At 37.8% G+C, this 21,895-nt stretch overlaps 1 protein-coding gene across 1 annotated transcript in view; it reads right to left on the minus strand.

Moving 5' to 3' along the window:
- The window catches only part of LOC115222024 (testis-expressed protein 11-like), a 59,233-nt gene extending 37,680 nt beyond the window's left edge, over window positions 1-21,553 (minus strand). The window contains exons 1-8 of the mRNA XM_036511259.1: window positions 21,428-21,553; window positions 19,914-19,998; window positions 18,053-18,132; window positions 14,480-14,510; window positions 12,128-12,177; window positions 6,233-6,370; window positions 4,345-4,425; window positions 938-1,075 (exon numbers count right to left, since the gene is read on the minus strand). Of these exons, the coding sequence (XP_036367152.1) occupies window positions 938-1,075; window positions 4,345-4,425; window positions 6,233-6,370; window positions 12,128-12,177; window positions 14,480-14,510; window positions 18,053-18,112 (498 nt within the window). The 5' untranslated portion in view covers window positions 18,113-18,132; window positions 19,914-19,998; window positions 21,428-21,553. The remainder of the gene's footprint in view (window positions 1-937; window positions 1,076-4,344; window positions 4,426-6,232; window positions 6,371-12,127; window positions 12,178-14,479; window positions 14,511-18,052; window positions 18,133-19,913; window positions 19,999-21,427) is intronic.
- Between the last annotated feature and the right edge of the window lie 342 nt (window positions 21,554-21,895).

Consider the following 21,895-nt stretch of genomic DNA (forward strand, 5'->3'; position numbering starts at 1 on the left):
AAACACCACAAGATTTAAAGATAATAATAATTAATTTAACCCTTTCATTACCAGCCCGGCTGAAACCGGCTCTGGCTCTGTAGTACAAATATCTTGTTTTCATAAGTTTTCAGTTAAAAATCTTCCACCAAACCTTAGTCACAATTTATGTTCCTAACACTAGCTTAATGATAACTAAGTTATTTTACTAAATTCTTTGTTATATTTAAAATTATTTGAAAGAAACACAGAGCATCTCAACAGAAATACAGTAACGAAAGGGTTAAAGATATACAAATCATTCATTAATAAAGATAAATACCCCCACAAAAATTACTAAACCAAAATTACTAAACAAATATTACTAAACCAAATTAATACAATTAAAAGATTTATCTTTAACTAGCAGGACCCATGAATACATCACAGAATTAATGGTAAACTTATTGAGTTATTTCTGCAAATTTTATCCAAAAAACCTGAAACTGTAGCCAGTGTTGTGTCTGTGACAAAAGGTAGTTGCTCATCTGATAATCATTGAAAAGTGAAGAAAATTAGAATACAATCATTACTTAATGCACTTTATATACTTTATGTACAATTTTATAGACACAACACTCTCACTCTTTGCCTTACCCTCTTTTTCTCTTCAACTAATCAGCATTACAGACAGGCTAAGTAACGGAGGAAAAAATACTTAGTTCAAAACTGAAAAAATTACACATTTCACTCACCACCATCTCTCCTTATCCTCCTCCTCCCCCCACTTCAACTAATCATATGGAAGCGTTACAGGTGGGCTAAGTAACAAAGTGACAAGCAGAATTATTATAAGACATGGTGAACACATAGAATATTTTAGTTGATCAATTGACATCTATTCTTAATCAAATAAAAAATAGCTTTGTTGCAAATACCTGAAAAATTGAAAGAGTTGCCAGAAATTTTCAAATCTTACCTGTACTGTGGAAGATATTTCTTTTTTATCTTTTCCAATATCGTGGCTTAAACTCAACCACAAAACACACTCATCAAAATATTTCTTTCGGAATAATTCTACACCAAAATTGTAACATAACTGACATATGAAGCCATTCTGAAAAGTAATATTGCTTAATAAGTATTAATCAAAATATATAAAATTTATGTAATTTTTAGAATGGTTCCTATCAGAATTGTTAATATTTTAATTATCTATCAGCTTTTAATTTCAGAACAAAGCCATAAACTTATAGAAGAAGAGAATGAGGTTGGTGCTTTTAGAAAATCATGAGCATCACATATTCTCACTTTCATTGTTTATAGATTTGAATTCTCAACAAAATTTGCTTCAATACATGAATTCACATCAAGAATCTTGAAAACCAGAGACGAAACTAAAATAGATTTGCAAGTTTTCTTTTAATTAGAAATTGATATAAATCCTAGAATGGTAACAGTTTTGAATGTACACAATAATTTAGTCTACTATCATATCTGCGCTGGGGGTGTAGTGTATATGACTGGTTAAGTTGTTCACTTCACAATAACCAGGCCCAAGGTTCCATTCCATTGTGTGGCATTTTGGACAAGTGACTTTTACCATAGTCTTATTTCTTTATTGCCCACAAGGGGCTGAACACAGAGAGGACAAACAAGGACAGACAAAGGGATTAGGTTGATTACATCGACCTCAGTGTGTAACTGGTGCTTAATCTATTGACCCTGAAAGGATGAAAGGCAAAGTCGACCTCGGCGGAACTTGAACTCAGAATATAGAGACAGATAAAATACTGCTAAGCAATTTGTGGCGTGCTAACGTTTCTGCTAGCTTGCCACCTTTTACCATAGTCTTGGCTCATCCCAAGCCTTGTAAGTGAAACTGGGCAGATGGAAACTGTTTTTAAGTCCATTATTTGGATTTTACTGGTAAGTTAAAGGGATGGCCTTGTAATACCCTATATCATGTTGATTTCGCATGAGAATCACATTAAGGGTACATTTGCCTATGGAACGCAAAGCCATTTGCACACTTGTTTGAAGAGCAGAAAACTCAGTTGATTAAATAACTGAATCCTTATTAATGTAACTGATGGCAATACATTTTTTTTATATATTTAACGCAATGCCAGCGTTGCCTTGACTGGCTTCTGTGCCGATGCACATGACCTGCTGTGCTTGAGGAGACCTATTGAGTCAAGTATATCAACATCAACATAAATAAATATCAAATGGAAATTGTAGTTGTGATACCTATGCCGGTGGCACTTAAAAAGCACCATCTGAACGTGGCCGATGCCAGCGCCGCATTGACTGGCTTGTGTGCCGGTGGCACATAAAAAGCACCAACAGATCGTGGCTGCTGCCAGCCTCCCCTGGCACCTTTGCCAGTGGCACGTAAAAAGCACCCACTACACTCAAGGAGTGGTTGGCGTTAGGAAGGGCATCCAGCTGTAGAAACACTGCCAGATCAGACTGGAGCCTGGTGCAGCCTCCTGGCTTCCCAGATCTGGGTTGAACCATCCAACCCATGCTAGCACGGAAAACAGACGTTAAACGATGATGATGATTTAAGTATGATATATAATGATATATATACATTAAACTAACTACAATAACAATTTAGTTAAATAAATAAATATTTAAAGTGAGATTGTCTATCAAATAATTGTGAAGTATGTGTTATGTTATATCTTTTCTACTATAGGTACAAGCCTGAAATTTTGGGGGGAGAGGTAGGGCTAGTTGATTACATCGACCCCAGTGCTCAACTGGTACTTGTTTCATTGACCCTGAAAGGAAGAAAAGCAAACTTGACCTTGGTAGAATTTGAACTCAGAACATAAAGACATACGAAATGCCGCTAAGCATATTGCCCAGCATGCTAATGATTCTGCGAGCTCTCCACCTTATGTGTTATGTTATATCAATAATTAATATTGATGAAGAAACTAGGAGTGGCTGTGTGATAAGTAGCTTGCTTACAAGCCACATGGTTCCGGGTTCAGTCCCACTGTGTGGCACCTTGGGCAAGTGTCTTCTACTATAGCCTTAGGCTGATCAAAGCCTTGTGAGTGGATTTGGTAGACGGAAACTGAAAGAAGCCTGTCGTATATATGTATATATATATATATATATATATATGTATATATATGTATCTTAGTGTGTCTGTGTTTGTCCCTCCAACATCGCTTGACAACTGATGCTGGTGTGTTTACGTCCCCGTAACTTTGCGGTTTGGCAAAAGAGACCGTTAGAATAAGTACTAGGCTTACAAAGAATAAGTCCTCGGGACAATTTGCTTGACTAAAAAAGGCGGTGCTCCAGTATGACCACAGTCAAATGACTGAAACAAGTAAAAGAGTAAACTAAGGCTGTGAGTTGGCAGCATTGTTAACACGCTGGGAAAAATGTTTAGCTGCATTTTGTCTGTCTTTACATTCTGAGTTCTAATTGCCCTGAGGTCAACTTTGTCATTCATCCTTTCAGGGTTGCTAGAATAAGTAACAGTTAAGGCGGCAAGCTGGCAGAATTGTTAGCACACCAGGCGAAATGCTTAGTGGTATTTCGTCTGTCTTTACATTCTGAGTTCAAATTCCGCCGAGGTTGATTTTGCCTTTCATCTTTTCGGGGTCGATAAATTAAGTACCAGTTACGCACTGGGGTCGATGTAATCAACTTAATACCTATGTCTGTCCTTGTTTGTCCCCTCTATGTTTAGCCCCTTGTAGGTAGTAAAGAAATAGGTATTTCGCCTGCCGTTACCTTCTGAGTTCAAATTCCGCCAAGGTCGACTTCGCCTTTCATCCTTTCAGGGTTGATAAATTAAGTACCAGTTGCATACTGGGGTCGCTCTAATCGACTGGCCCCCTCCCCCCAAAAAATTTCGGGCCCTGTGCCTAGAGTAGAAAAGAATAAGTACCAGTTGAGCACTGGTGTCAATGTAATTCACTTATTCCTTCCCCAAACTTGCAGGCCTTGTGCCAAAATATGAAATCAATATTAATGAAGACACTAAGGCAGTAATCTGGTAGAATTGTTAGTACAGTGGACAATATGTTTAGCCACATTTCTTCCAGTTCTTTATATTTTGAGTTCAAATGCTACTGAGATCAACTTTGCTTTTCATGCTTTTGCTGGCAATAAAATAAAGTACCAGTCGACGTAATTGACTTAACCCCTTCTCAGAAATTACTGACCTTGCGCCAAAGTTTGAAACAATATTTATGAAACAAACTAATGATTAACTGAAAAAAAGTTTAAGCAAAATAAATAAAATATACAATCTATGAATAAGGAATATAAATGTCTAATAGTAAACAAGTTTTTGTTTTATTATATAACTTTGACTTTGTATTAATCTATAAAATAACTGAAATATCTTACCTCCTTGGGGAATAATGCAAGCATATCTTTCGCTGATTGTATGTGGCTATATGCAATATCATACTGGCCTTGAGCAAATGCCTTTCAGACAAAGAACAAAACATTGCAGAATATAATTTATTGATTGGTTAACATAACGAAATGAAAATTCTATATTGAAATAATCAGTGATGAATTTTATATTACTAAGACATATATTCTATGCATTTTTATGTTTATTAAATACATTTCCAATAAGGAGAGTAGCAAAAACAGTAAAACAACGATTGGGGTGATATCATGAATCATGTGTTTATATCTGATTTAGATATCTCCTTGTGTTTTTGAATAGGGTTCTAAATTCTGTATGGTTCTAAGTGGAACAACGGAATCTGAAGAAACTAGTGAGGGTTTGTGTAAGTATATAATAAATACAAAATTTCACTTGACACTTATGCCTGTGCTTAGTAGGATGCCAAGAGCACCATCCGAGTGTGATCATTGCCAGAGCAGCCAACTGGCTTCCGTACCCGTGGCACGTAAAAGGGCACCATTCGAGCGTGATCGTTACCAACGTCGCTTCACTGGCACCTGTGCCGGTGGCACATGTAATAAGATTCGAGCGAGGTCATTGCCAGTACCACCTGACTGGCCCCCGTGCCAGAGGCACGTAAAAAGCACCCACTACACTCTTGGAGTGGTTGGCGTTAGGAAGGACATCCAGCTGTAGAAACTCTGCCAGATCAAGATTGGAGCCTGGTGCAGCCATCTGGTTCACCAGCCCTCAGTCAAAATCGTCCAACCCATGCTAGCATGGAAAGCGGATGTTAAACGATGATGATGATGATGATGATGATGAAATGAATTATTTTTCTAAGAGGAAAAAAAAAAATCTATCATTTTGAGGAGAATCTTTTATTGGAAAGAGATGAAATATTTACTGATAATGCTGTGAATAAATAAATTTTGAGTAGTATGAAGAAATGAATGTTAATGAGAGTAAGAGAGTGTGAGCGGAGGTAGCACGGTGAAATAGATGTTAGTAGGAAGACAGCAGTTTAAAGTAAGGTTATAATCAACATGAATGAATGATTGAATATGCCCATCCTGAAGGTTGTGGGTTGAGAGGTCAGGTGGCAGGGTTGGACACATGAAATATTGCAAATTTGAAAAATAGGGAAGGAAAGAGACCAAGGGCAAGAGAAGGAAAGACAACTAAGGAAGGAATAATATATATATTGTATGCACGCATGCATGCACACACACACATGCTCACACACACACACTTTGGAGCAATATTCTATGGGGAATGTAGCTAATATTACACAGGCATGTTATCCAAGGTTTAATCCATATCTCATAAGCTTAACGCTACAGATTACTTGACAATGCAATGTCTTCATAAATTCCTCTAACCCCGAGAAGATGTCCTTTCTATTCAAAGAGTAGAATTGTTTTTATGGAAGACCCAGTAATTGACTGACCACTGCAGCGTCTAGCTTGATCTAGGTCTGGATCTAATTTCTATTGCATTTCAATCTGTTTTAGGGTTAGGGTTAGGGGTGGGGGGAAGGGTATCTTTTTTTTCTTCACAAATGTAAATAAACCCAATCTGTATTTTAAACGAGGGACATATTCATACGGCACAGAATGTTGTTTACCTCATTGGACGTATTTGATTGGTTGAAATTGCAGAAATTGAAGAAAAAACACAACAAATATCTTACAAACTTATAGAATTTTCTCAATAAAGCCAAGAGAAAAAGATGTTTTATAAACACATTCTACCAGTATACGAAGTTTAAAATTTTTTAGTTACCGACAAGATCCCTTCCTTGTAAGTGGTGGCTATAGATTCTCTTTTATTATTCTTTTAGAAGGCTTAAAAATGAACCAAAGAAGAACTTACTATTTCAGCTTGGTAGCAGAACAAATGGAAGTAGTTGTTTTCTATATCCAACTTGTACAAATCCAAATCTTCACCGATTGATAAAAGATGGCCACCCTCCTTCTGAGTGAAATATATCTCCTTCAGTTTGTTATTTGACTGAAAGAGAAATATATATTTCTATTGAGAAAACTGTTGTATAATGAAGGCAAATGGATATTTAATACTGATTTCTTACATAGGCACAAAACCTTAAATTTAGGAAAAGGGAACTGCTAATAATATAGACCTATGTACGTGACTGGTAGGTACGATATTTTATCGACCCCAGAGAGATGAAAAGCAAAGTTTACTTTAACAAGATTTGATTTCAGAATTTAAAGTAGCAGAATGGTAAGGCATTTTTTTTGTTGCTCTCATAACTGTATCATTCCATTGCCTTTAATGGATATTTGATAGTGACATGTAAAGGGGCATGGCTCAGTGGTTAGAGTGTCAGGCTCACAATCATGAGGTAGTGAGTTTGATTCCTGGGCAAGGCTGTGTGTTGTATTCTTGAGCAAGGCACTATATTTCATGTTACTTTCTAACCTTACTTGTGCCAGCATCATAAAAACAGCACCCAATACACTCTGTAAAGTGGTTGGTGTTAGGATGGACACCCAACAGTAGAAACCATACCAAGGCAGATACTGGAGGTCAATGTAGTCCTTTGGCTTGTCAGATCCTGTTGAACTGTTCACCCCATGCCAGCAGAGATGACAGACATTAAATAACGATGGTTTTATATATATCAATGAAGTTAGATATGGCCAGTCTATGGGGTACCCTGTTTTTAATGTCCATAGAATGCTTAGCTTTTCAGTGTTTCCTCAGACCCTAAACCTGTTTGCCTATGGTCTCTCTAGCAAGTGGGCTCCCTAGAAAATCGAAGAAGAAAAGACTTCCTAACTCTGTCAACAACAAAGGTTTGTCTCCCTTTGACTGCTATTTGTAACTGACCCTGTTAGTGTGTGGAACCTAGGATGCCTGCAGAAATTTCCTGAAGTGCAAGTAGGGTCTGGAGACTTCTGTCCTGGAGTTAGGATATTCTCTGGATCGAGGGAGTCCTTTAATATCCTCGTCCATTCAACTATGCACAGTTTACAATGCTTGGTCCCATTTATGTAGGATTTTCAAGGATCTTCCATGATATATATGGAGTTCCATCATCTCTCAGCTGCCATACATGGCTGCCTAAGGATGTAGCATATCTCCTTTCTGGGATCCTGAAAGAGGACCTGTGGTCGGAGAGGTGCTGTTTGAACATGTTACTGGAACATCTGATGTGTCTCTGTGTGCAGGTGTTGGCAACACTCTCTCTGCTGATGTTGATGCTGCTGCTACTGCTGTTGTTTCTGCTGGTGTTGTTGGTGTCAATGTTATTAAAGCTGGCATTGGTGTTGGTGCCATTAATACTGGTGTAGGAGGCAGCACCAACACCAACAACACCCACACCAGCAAGAGTGGTAGCAGTAGTGTCGCAGTGTCAACGTCAGCAGAAACAGCATCGCCAACATTCACACGTGGAAATACTTCAGATGTCCTGGTAACATGTTCAACCAGCACCTCTCTAACCACAGATCCTTTTTCTGGAGATATGTTACATCCTGGACATTTCTGGACATATGTTACTTGGCAGACACCCATAAAATTATCAAGCATCGTACAAACAATAACTCTGAGCACCTTTTCAAACTCCCCCCCGTCTAACACTCGTGGACATATTTACAAAGTCAGAAAACAGCACAGCTCCCATGACTTTAGGAAACATTTTTTCACGCTGAGAGTTGCTGAAGCATGGAACAAACTGCTGGCATCAGTTGTTAGTTGTTGGAGCACTGCATCCTTCAAAACTTCCATGCTTCCTGAGATTCGCCAACACTACACCTGATTCTCTCCCCTCCATACACACACAAGCATGTATCTGACTCATACACTGTTCACTTTCCAGACATTTGTACATTACTGCATATGCTTTATATGCACTTTTGACAAGTATTATATATATATACACAGACACCCATAAAATTATTAACCATCTTACTAACAATAACTCCGAGCACCTTTACAAACTCCACCTGTCTAACACCTGTGGACATATTTACAAAGTCAGAAAACAGCACAGCTCCCATGACTTTAGGAAACATTTTTTCACGCTGAGAGTTGCTGAACCATGGAACAAACTGCCAGCATCAGTTGTTAGTTGTCGGAGCACTGCATCCTTCAAAACTTCCATGCTCTCTAAGATTCACCAACACTACACCTGATTTTCTCCCCTCCATACACATACAAGCATGTATCTGACTCATGCATTGTTCGCTTTCCAGACATTTGTACATTACTGCATATACTCTATACACACTTTCTGACAGGTTGTGGTGCACCTGAGCACTGTATACAATAATTTCATTATTATTATTATATCCTTAGTCAGCCATGTATGGCAGCTGAAAGATGATGGAACTCCACACATAATATGAAAAATACTAGAAAATCCAGGCTTCTACATAAATGGGACCAAGCATTGTAAGCTGTACATAGCTGAATGGACAAGAATATTAAAGGATTCCCTTGACATGGGGAACATCCTTAAATCCAGAAAGGAGGCCTTTGGACTCTGCTTGCACTTCAGGAAATTCATGTTGATGTCCTGGGATTCACACACTAACACAGTCATTTATGAATAACAGTTGAAGGGGGATAATCCCTTACTGTTGACATAGAGTAATGAAGTCTTTTCCTCCTCCATTTTCTAAAGAGGCCAACAGGTTTAGGGTCTGAAGAAACACTGTAAAGCTAGGCACTTTATGGATGTGAAACCCAGGGTAACACCATAAACTGGCCTTGACTGTCTTTATCTAATTACTGTACTACTCTATAACTTAGTGGTTATCATCATCGTCATCATCATCGTTTAACGTCCGCTTTCCATGCTAGCATGGGTTGGACGGTTCAACTGGGGTCTGGCAAGCCCGAAGGCTGCACCAGGCCAGTCAGATCTGGCAGTGTTTCTACAGCTGGATGCCCTTCCTAACGCCAATATATATATATTTTTTTGGTTGTATATATATATATATATATATATATATATATATATATATATATATAATATATATATAAATACACACACATGTACACACATATATACATACACACATATATATACATATATATATATATTGCACACACACATATATATATGTGTATATATATATATTATATATATATGTGTATATATATATATACACATACATATATATGTGTATATATATATGTATATATACATACACACATATATATATGTGTATATATATATATATTTGCACACACACATATATATATATTTATATATATATGTATATATATATGTATGGATATATATATATATATATACATATATATATATATACACATATATGTGCACTATAAACTTATATATATATATGTGTACATACATATATATACATATATTTCTACACACCCACACACACACACATATATAAGTCAAGATTTTGCTTTAAGCATACAAGAGCAAACATACATAGCAAAAACAGATATCTGATATACAATAATAAATCACAGACTAGATTAACATAGATGAAAAACAAAGCAAAACAAAACTAAAAAAAAAAAAAGAAAAAAAAAGAAAAGAAAAACCCCTAAAACAAATGAAAATCTGTCTGGAAGTCTTTCTAGTTTAGTAAATAAAGACATTTTGCTGTTTAGTTAATTTTTTAGCCAGACTGCACAGGGAATTGTATTTTGAAATATATATAAATTCTTACAGGCAAAGTAATTTGAAGCAGAATTTTGAGAATCTTCTTAATTCAGCAAGTTACGATTTGTTAAATGTGAAATGTTTATATAAGGAAATAGCTTCTTTCTTTTCTTTTTTTTTTCTTTTTTTTTTTATATCTTCTATGGAATGAATGTAAACAGATTTGTTCATAAATAAATACACTGAGGAATTACACTGGTAAAAAAAGTTCTGATGTACAGATATATCTAGCATATGATATTACTGTTATAAGGTGCATATGGGTGTGTATATATATATAATATATATATATATGAGAAGAAATGAGGTACTCAGAAAATCAGATGGTTTATATTTGCAGATATTTATTTGTATATTACATTTTTTATATATATCATATAACCATCCGATTTTCTGAGTACCTCATTTCTTCTAATATATATACCTGTACATCATCTCCAAACCTTCCAATATATATATATATATATATATATATAATATATATTATCGTTTGTGGATTTGGTTTGCAAGATTCTTTATATGAGTTCATGTGTTGAAGCATATTCTGTTGTGTCTGGGGAGATTCATTCTCTTTTAGTACTTTATTATTTAACACACTCAGTAGCTTATTATTTAACTGAGTGTGTTAAATAATAAGGTACTAAAAGAGAATGACTCTCCCCAGACACAACAGTATATATATATATATATAACAAATAATAGAGATAGAAAATGTCACGAGCAACATACAGTATTAAAACCAAGCAAAACATGTTTTAATACAGCATGATAAGGCATCAATCATATATATAAATACATATATATATTTAAAGGGGCTAAAAACCACTATGTGGTCAGCCGTATGCTAGAAGTAGATCACCATACGGCTGACCACATAGTGGTTTTTAGCCCTTTAAATATACACATGTATTAGAATTTTCTCTGATTTTTCAGATTTTTGTATGCTAGGCTACTGGTTTTAAATTGATATTAATTAAATTAATATTCAATTTACCTCCCTCATTATTTAAATACATATATATATATACAATGTGGAGGCGCAATGGCCCAGTGGTTAGGGCAGCAGACTCACGGTTGTAGGATCGCGGTTTCGATTCCTAGACCGGGCATTGTGAGTGTTTATTGAGCGAAAACACCTAAAGCTTCATGAGGCTCAGGCAGGGGGTGGTGGCGATCCCTGCTGTACTCTTTCGCTACAACTTTCTCTCACTCTTTTTTCTGTTGGCCTGCTCGCTTAGCCAGTGGGGTAGTGTCATCTGAAGGCTAAAACAATGCGAAGTGCATTGTGACCAGCGATGTGTAGCAACATCTTGTTAGCCTAGTCGGTCATAGTGATCACGGTGACCACGGTAATTACTATTGAAATTGAGTTTGGTGTGAATCTATAAATTTGCCAAAGGTTTAAATTAAAATATGAAAAAGAGAGAAATGTATGAATTCTGTGGAAAGAGGAAAAATCTAAGAAATTGGTTATAAAACTACACAATACTTGTAAATGGTCCAGAAATTTTGCCAGTGACCAAGGGATTAATCCATCCTTCTATCCATCTATCCATCCATCCATCCATCTGCCTCTCCGTCGGTCCATCTGCTTGTCTGTCTGTCCATCTGCCTGTCCATCCATCCATCCATCCATCCACCTACCTATATACCTATTGACCTACCTACCTACCTACCTGCCTACCTACCTACCTACCTGTCTATGTATGTATGTATGTATGTATGTATGTATATATGTATGTATGTATGTATGTATATATGTATGTGTGTATGTATGTATGCATGTATCTATCTATCCCTCCATCCATCCATCTATCTATCTATCTATCTATCTATCTATCTGTCCGTCCATCCATCCATCCATCCATCCATCCATCCATCCATCCATCCATCCATCCATCCATCTATCTATCTATCTATCTATCTATCTATCTATCTATCTATCTATCTATCTATCTATCTATCTATCTATCTATCTGTCTATACCACACATACACACACATACCTACAAATATTTGTACACATTAAACACACACACACAGACATGTGGATAGATTATATGATACACGAACACTCATTACAGAAGTTTTACATACCTCCATCGTCACTTTTAAAATTGACTCAGCTCGGTCTGAATAATTGCAGTCTGAAATGATACAAATTCCTCATTATATATGTTTATGAAAACTACCATAATTATTAGAGTGGATTACAATTTGCAGCAATAAAAATTGTTAGACTAAATCAGCAGTTCTTGTATAGTGCCCCCACTTTTTACTAGTTGCTATGTCCAGCACCCAGCTATGTGGTGATTGAGGCATCATGACTTAACTAACTTTAACATACTCTTTTACTTGTTTCAGTCATTTGACTGTGGCCATGCTGGAGCACCGCCTTTAATCGAGCAACTCGACCCCGGGACTTATTCTTTTGTAAGCCCAGTACTTATTCTATCGGTCTCTTTTGCCGAACCGCTAAGTTACGGGGACATAAACACACCAGCATCGGTTGTCAAGCAATGCTAGGGGACAAACACAGACCCCCACACACGCATATATCTATATATATACATATATACGATGGGCTTCTTTCAGTTTCCGTCTACCAAATCCACTCACAAGGCTTTGGTCGGCCCGAGGCTATAGTAGAAGACACTTGCCCAAGGTGCCACGCAGTGGGACTGAACCCGGAACCATGTGGTTGGTAGACAAGCTACTTACCACACAGCCACTCCTGCGCCTATGGATGATAATTTATAAATTTTACTCTAAAAATAGATTGTATAAGCTTTTAACAGTGAAATGATAAAAAAAAATTAAGGTGTGGCTGTGTGGTAAGAAGCTTGCTTCCCAACCACATGGTTCCGAGTTCAGTCCCACTGTGTAGCGCCTTGGGCAAGTGACATCTGCTATAGACTTGGGCGAACCAAGGCCTTGTGAGTGGATTTAGTAGATGGAAACTGAAAGAAGCCTGTCATGTATATGGAGGAGGAGACCCCCTTCAGTCACGACACAGACCATGGGATTGCACCTAGAAAGTTACCCTCCTAGACACAAGTCCGGGCGAGGTTGTTTATGGAAGACCAGCAGTCGCCCATGCATACCAGCCTCCCCTCTCCACGCCACCAGTGTTATCCAAGGGAAAGACAAAGGTCGATACAGCTTGGCACCAGTGACGTCGCAACTCATTTCTACAGCTGAGTGAACTGGAGCAACGTGAAATAAAGTGCCTTGCAGTCCGGTCCGGGATTCGAGCTCACAACCTCACGATCGTAAGCTCAATGCTCTAACCACTGAGCCATGCACCTTCATGTATATATATATATATATATATATATATATATATGTTTGTGTCTGTGTTTGTCACCCCATCATTACTTGACAACCAATAGAGGCCAATAGAATAAGTACTAGGCTTACAAAGAATAAGTCAACATACACAAGAGCTGGCCAGGCTGAAGCCTGCACCAGACTTCTGTGTCTGATTTGGCAGGATTTTTACAGCTGGATGCCCTTCCTAACACCAACCACTCAGCAGAGTGGACTTAGTGCATTTTACATAGCACAAACACAGGTGTGGTGAGTAGTGCTCTTTATGTGGCACAAGCACAGGTAAGGTCAGTTTTGGCAAGGTCTTTACAGCTGGATGCTCTTCCTAACACCAACCACTCAGCAGAGTGGGCTTAGTGCGTTTTACATAGCACAAACGCAGGTGTGGTGAGTAGTGCTCTTTATGTGGCACAAGCACAGGTGAGGTCAGATTTGGCAAGGTTTTTACAGTTGGATGCCCTTCCGAACACCAACCACTTTATAGTGTGGACTGGGGGATTTTAAGTGGCACCTGCACTGACAGGGTCACCAAGTACTTGCAAGACATTAAAAAAAAAATCTCATGGGTGACCCTCTGATGGATTGGTATCCAACTCTAGGGGAATTTTGTGATCCCAGTCCCTTATAAACCATGGAAACCAGGTAATTAGCCCTGTGAGCCTTAGGGTTTAAGACAGTACTTTTCTTTTCATTTAGTGTTACTTCAAGAAGGTTTGACTGCTATTTCTACTATGTGAAACACAAGTACTTTTCTTTTCATTTAGTGTTACTTCAAGAAGGTTTGACTGCTATTTCTACTATGTGAAACACAAGTAACTCAAAAACAAAGCAACAACTCTGTTGTTGGCTTGCAGGAAGTTAATCTTCGGAGCAAGTCACTTTGTCAGTAAGTCATTAATATCTACTTTATCAAATAACATACAAATATATGCTGATTTAATACCTCATGTATTATTTGTTATATTTGACATGAGCTAGACTATAATTTTAAGTAACTTTCATTTTCCCGTGATAGTTAGTGACATTGATCAACTAATTTTCTTTCAAAAGAAAAAGAAAAAAAAATTGAAAGAAAGAAGTAATCTTTGTATGAAGACAAAATTGTTTATTTCAACTTACCTAGCCAAGATCGTATAGTTTTCAGTCCCATCTGAAATTTTATATATTGATTAAATATTGATATTAATTACTAATGTCCAAAGGTTATTAACTCGGAATGATAACTTACTGCACGAGAGGGAAAACTTTTGATGTATAAAAATATACTCAGTCTTAATATATCAGAATTTGGAGTTAAAACAAAGAGTGAAATGTTTGCTTTGAGAAATGAGAGATTGTAAGTTCAAATTTTGCCTTTGACTCAGAATTCTTGTACAAAATTAAATATGTTTACTTGTATGAAATTTTAGTTGCTACTAGATAGATAGTGGACATTGGTTTAACAAAAATAAATTTTGCATTGGTAATCTGGGTTTTATATTATTAACATAAAAGCATGAGTTAAAAAATCATAATAATAGTATTATATCATCACCACCACTCTGTGTATGCATGTGAGTGTGTGTGTGTATGTGTGTGTGTGTGAGTGTGTGCATGTGTGTGTGTGTATGTGTGTATGTGTATGTATGCGTGTGTGTGTATGCATGTGTGTGTGTGTGTATGCATGTGTGTGTGTGTGTGTGTGTGTGTGTATGCATGTGTGTGTATGTGTGTATGTGTATGTATGCGTGTGTGTGTATGCATGTGTGTGTGTGTATGCATGTGTGTGTATGTGTGTGTGTGTATGTATGCGTGTGTGTGTATGCAGTGTGTGTGTGTGTGTATGCATGTGTGTGTGTGTATGTGTGTGTGTGTATGCATGTGTGTGTGTGTGTATGTGTATATGCATGTGTGTGTGTATGCATGTGTGTGTATGCATGTGTGTGTGTGTGTATGCATGTGTGTGTATGTGTGTGTATGCATGTGTATGTGTGTGTATGCATGTGTGTGTGTATGCATGTGTGTGTGTGTGTGTGTATGCGTGTGTGTGTGTATGCATGTGTGTGTGTGTGTGTGTGTGTGTGTGTGTGCATGTGTATGTGTGTATATTGGGTTGGCAAGAAAGTAATTTCGATGTTTCAGTGTGAAATAAAAGGTTTTTTTTTCATACAAAGAAAGAACTTGAACCAATTATATATTTTCCATTTTGTTCGATGACCTTTTGCCATCTTTCTGGCAACTTCATGATTCCGTGCTCATAGAACTTAGCGGTTCGGCAAAAGAGACCGATAGAATAAGTACTGGGCTTACAAAGAATAAGTCCCGGGGTCGATTTGCTCGACTAAAGGCGGTGCTCCAGCATGGCCGCAGTCAAATGACTGAAACAAGTAAAAGATAAAAGATAAAGAAGAAGAACTTCTGGTTCTTATCAGGCAAAAACTGAAGCAAGTGTGATTTCAGGTCATCGTCATTATTGAAAGTTTTACCATTCAAAGGATTTTGCAAACTTCAAAATAAATGGTAATCTGATGGTGCAAGGTTAGGGGCTGCATGGTGGATGTGACATCACTTCCCAACCAAGCTCCAGTAATTTTTCATGAGTTACCAAAGATATGTGTCGTCTACCATTGTCATGGTGGAATACGATTCCATTACATTTTGCCAATTCTGGCCATTTTTCTTTGATTGCTTCCTCCAGTTTCATTAGTTGTTGACAGTAAACATCTGAATTTATTGTTTACTTCCTTGGAAGCAGCTCAAAATACACAAAACCTTTATTAATCTCACCAAATTGACAGCATAACTGTTTTTTGATGCAATTCAGCTTTCGATGTAGTTTATGCTGGTTCATTACACTTGGACCATGATTCGTTTGCAATTGATGTTATTGTAGACAATCCATTTCTCATCACCAATGATGATTCGTTTCAAAACAAGGTCAATTTCATTGCGCTTGAGATGCATATCACAAATCTCTTTACTCTTTACTCTTTTACTTGTTTCAGTCATTTGACTGCGGCCATACTGGAGCACCGCCTTTAGTCGAGCAACTCGACCCCGGAACTTATTCTTTGTAAGCCCAGTACTTATTCTATCGGTCTCTTTTGCCGAACCGCTAAGTGACGGGGATGTAAACACACCAGCATTGGTTGTCAAGCAATGCTAGGGGGACAAACACAGACACACAAACATATATATATATACATATATACGACAGGCTTCTTTCGGTTTCCGTCTACCAAATCCACTCACAAGGCATTGGTCGGCCCGGGGCTATAGCAGAAGACACTTGCCCAAGGTGCCACGCAGTGGGACTGAACCCGGAACCATGTGGTTGGTAACAAGCTACTTACCACACAGCCACTCCTGCACCTATTGCTTCCTCCAGTTTCATTCGTTGTTGATAAAAAACATCTAAATTTATCGTTTACTTCCTTGGAAGCAGCTCAAAATACACAACACTTTTGTAATCCCACCAAATTGACAGCATAACCATTTTTTGATGCAATTCAGGTTACGATGTGGTTTGTGCTGGTTCATTACACTTGGACCATGATCGTTTTCAATTGATGTTATTGTAGACAATCCAGGAATTACAACCGTGTTTCGTGATCTGCTACCACAACAGCTCCTTTATAGGATCCAGTTAGCTCAAGACATCATCAGGAGGAACCACGTCTGGTTTCGGCCCCTACTCCTCTACCGTTTTGACGTGGCGGGGCCCCACCTTTCGGAGGTGTCTTCAGCTCATCACCAGCGATGATTCAAAACAAGGTCGATTTCATTGCGCTTGAGATGCATATCGCAAATATCGATTCATTGTGTTAATTGAATCTCTTTCAATTTATGGGGAATCAAAATATCGAGCTTCTTAACAAGTCCAAGTCATTTTAAGTGATTTTCAATTGTTGTGTGTGATACATTTAGCCTCTCTGCAATCTCTCGCACCGTTATATGACAATCAGATTCAATTATGGCTTTGATTCAGTCATCATCAAGTTCAGTAAGTTGACCAGAATGTTGATCATCTTTCAGTGAAAAATCTCCAGAACGGAATTTTTAAAACCATTTCTGACATGTGCTTTCTGTTAAGCAATCAACACCTTAAACTTCACATATCTCATCGTGAGTCTTAGCAGCTTTTCTTACCTTTTATGGAAATAAAAAGCAAAATATGGCAAAAATGTTCCATGTTAATATTGACACTGAACTAATAGCTGTAAAGAAAATTAGGTGCAGTTTGCTTCTAAAGTAAGATAAAAGTAACAGCTATCAAATGTCAAAAGGAAAAAAAAAATCATAACATTGACAAAAGTTATTCAAAAAATTCTTACTCTATCTATTTGTGAAAAACAACAGTACTTTCTTGCCAACCCAATACATGTGTGTGTGTGTGTATGTATATATATATATGTAACAATAATCAATTCCTAATGCATACACACACACACACACATACACTCACATCCACAAACACACACATGCACACACACACACACGTGCACACACACATACATACACATATAAACGTGTAGATTCCAGCCTGTAGGTCTGATGAGGCGCCTATATGGCTAAATGCAATAACAGACATGAAATCTATGGTGACTTTCTGACTGGCCATAACAACACCTACATAATATATATATATATATATATACAAATAATTCCAATAAAAAGTTAACAGTAACTGAATAAAACTGGAATTTTACGAACCATGCATAATTTTCTTAGAGTGACTTCATCTGATGTGTTACTGTTACAAAAATGTACCATCTTAAAAGATAAATTCCTCACTGTAAAAGACCAATTCAGTTAAGAAATATCAAAAACATCATTTTTACATCAATATATATTCGTTTCTACTATAGGCACAAGGCCTGAAATATTTGGGTAGGGGAGGGGGAAGTTGATTAGATCGACCCCAGTACGCAACTGGTATTTAATTTATATCGACCCCGAAAGGATGAAAGGCAAAGCCAACCTTGGTAGTATTTGAGCTCAGAATGTAAAAAAACAGATGAAATACCTATTTCTTTACTATCCACAAGGGGCTAAACACAGAGGGGACAAACAAGGACAGACAAATGGATTAAGTTGATTATATCGACCCCAGTGCATAACTGGTACTTAATTTATCGACCTCGAAAGGATGAAAGGCAAAGCCAACCTTGGTAGTATTTGAGCTCAGAATGTAAAAAAACAGATGAAATACCTATTTCTGTACTATCCACAAGGGGCTAAACACAGAGGGGACAAACAAGGACAGACAAATGGATTAAGTTGATTATATCGACCCCAGTGCATAACTGGTACTTAATTTATCAACCTCGAAAGGATGAAAGGCAAAGTCAACCTCGGCGGAATTTGAACTCAGAACGTAACGGCAGACGAAATATGGCTACGCATTTTGCCCGGTGTGCTAACATTTCTGCCAGCTCGCTGCCTTAGACAGATGAAAAACCATTAAGCATTTTGCCTGGTGTGCTAATGTTTCTGCCAGCTCGCTGCCTTTACCTCAATATATATTATAACAATAAATGATATTTGACCGGCCGAGAACTGGGAAGCCAGAAGGCTGCACCAGGCTCCAGTCTGATCTGGCAGTGTTTGTACAGTTAGGAAGGGCATCCAGCTGTAGAAACACTGCCAGATCAGACTGGAGCCTGGTGCAGCCTCCTGTCTTCCCAGTTCCCAGTCAAACCATCCAACCCATGCTAGCATTGAAAACGGACGTTAAATGATGATGATGATTTTCACTCTCGTTTAGAATTATGAAAGCTTATCCCCTATGTGATATCATTTTCTTTTGGTATATTAGTATTTATTACTTTAGAAATGCTTAAGATAATAAAATAGCATATTTCTTTTTAGGCTGTAGGTCACATTGATTCTGTTGTTGTTCTACACAGGCACAGGAGTGGCTGTGTGGTAAGTAGCTTGTTTACCAACCACATGGTTCCGGGTTCAGTCCCACTGCATGGCACCTTGGGCAAGTGTCTTCTACTATAGCCTTGGGCCGACCAAAGCCTTGTGAGTGGATTTGGTAGACGGAAACTGAAAGAAGCCCGTCGTATATATGTATATATATATGTATATATGCGTGTGTGTGTGTTTGTGTGTCTGTGTTTGTCCCCCTAGCATTGCTTGACAACCGATGCTGGTGGGTTTACATCCCCGTCACTTAGCGGTTCGGCAAAAGAGACCGATAGAATAAGTACTGGGCTTACAAAAGAATAAGTCCCGGGGTCGAGTTGCTCGATTAAAGGCAGTGCTCCAGCATGGCCGCAGTCAAATGACTGAAACAAGTAAAAGAAAGAGAGAGAGAGTACAGGTACTTTGTAATGATTTTTGTGATCCTTTTCCAGAGAGCCATAAGACTTAAGATTTTAGAGAAAGGAGTGAACCAGGGGTATGTCTTTTACAATAATACAGCCAAAATAAACAGAGGGAAGTAACAACAAATAAGAATAAAAATTTAGATGCTGAATCAGCTTACTGATTGCTTATTTTCTATTCTATGGTACTTAGCTGGCCAATTTATATTAATTAGAGTAAAGCTGAAACCGAAACTCACATTTTGCATTAGCTGCTGTTGAGAGCTGGCCTCCAAATTTAGACGATACAGCATGATTCCACAATGAGACGGATGAAGATTCCAGCTAGAAATATAAAAGTAATAATAAAGAATAGTTTGCATCATATTTTAATAGATTGTGGTGACACACAAGTCGGCGAGTTGGCAGAATTGCTAGCATGTTGGGCGAAGTGCTTACTCTTTTTACTCTTTTTACTTGTTTCAGTCATTTGACTGAGGCCATGCTGGAGCACCGCTTTAGTCGAGCAAATCGACCCTGGGACTTATTCTTTTTGTAAGCCCAGTACTTATTCTATCGGTCTCTTTTGCCGAACTGCTAAGTGACGGGGACGTAAACACACCAGTATCAGTTGTCAAGCAATGCTAGGGGGACAAACACAGATACACAAAACACACCCACATATAATATATATATATATACGACAGGCTTCTTTCAGTTGCCTCTACCAAATCCACTCCAATCTTCTATAGCAGAAGACACTTGCCCAAGATGCCACGCAGTGGGCTGAACCCGGAACCATGTGGTTGGTTAGCAAGCTACTTACCACACAGCCACTCCTGTGCTTAGCAGCACTTTGGCTTTATGCTTTGAGTTCAGATTCTTCCAGGGTTGACATCTTTCAGTGTCAGTATAGTAAGTACCAGTCGAGCACTGGGATCATTGTTATTGACTTATCCCCTCCCCCTGAAATTACTAGCTGTGTGTCAAAATCTGAAACCCATTAAATTACGGTAAAACAGAATTTAACCAAAATACTTTTACAATTTGTTTATTAATAAGCAATTATGTTATTATACATTAGAATAAATTAGAACCATCCTTGTATTCATTTGCATAACAATTTAATAAAATTAGCTTATACTGCATAACCAGCCCCAGCTCATCACATAACCAGCCCCAGTCTATTGATCTCACATCTTGGATGGTGGTGCTGCTGCTACTGTACACAGATATCTTGGAGTACATTCAGTAAGGGGCCACCAGACTGACTGGCATAAAAGAGTCATTCACAGATATACTCCAGTCTCTGCCTACAAGTGTACTGTGTCCTCTCTCTCTACCTTTTCTGGTGATACTATAATGGCCTCTGCTCCTCAGAGCTTGCTGGGTTCATTTCCCCTTCACTTAGACATTCCTTTTTTCTACTTGCCTTTCCTTCTCATACTCCCCTTGTTGTGTCCAACTCCTCAGGCCTACACCTAGTTCTTCCTTTCTAGAATGTAGGATCTCAGAAATTCCTTCTCTGTCTATGCCTTTCTTGAAGATGTTGACTTGCAAAGTTTCAAGAACATTATTGGCATCAATCTCACTAGTTTTGGAGGGTTGGCACAGGCTCTTCCTCCATGAAAGGCAAAAAACAAAACAAAAAAACAAAAAACAAAAACAAAACCCCAAAAATAACAACAAAGAAAAAAAAAACAGACAAACAGGAATGCTGCATTTAAAACTCCAAATAGTTAATAGAAAATAATAATTAAAATATTATTCTTACATGTAATTTGTCTTGTTTACTCAAATCTGAACCTTCTATGCAGTCACATAGCTCTAAAGCCTTTTCAATGTGATTAAACCATTCCACATTAGTTTCAGGTAGACGACAAATTTCACCAGTGAGAGCTTTAATAAAGAAATATATATATAAAGAAACAAGTAAAAACAAGAAAAAAAATTATATAGGCGCAGGGGTGGCTGTGTGGTAAGTAGCTTGTTTACCAACCACATGGTTCCAGGTTCAGTCCCACTGTGTGGCACCTTGGGCAAGTGTCTTCTACTATAGCCTCGGGCGACCAAAGCCTTGTGAGTGGATGGGTAGATGGAAACTGAAAGAAGCCCGTCATATATTATATTATATATATTATATATATGCTTGTGTGTGTTTGGGTGTCTAGTTTGTCCCCCCCTAGCATTGCTTGACAACCGATGCTGGTGTGTTTGTCCCCCGTCACTTAGGCGTGTCGGC

The sequence above is a fragment of the Octopus sinensis genome, linkage group LG19, assembly GCF_006345805.1.
Source record: "Octopus sinensis linkage group LG19, ASM634580v1, whole genome shotgun sequence".
In the NCBI taxonomy this organism is placed as follows: Eukaryota; Metazoa; Mollusca; class Cephalopoda; order Octopoda; family Octopodidae; genus Octopus; species Octopus sinensis.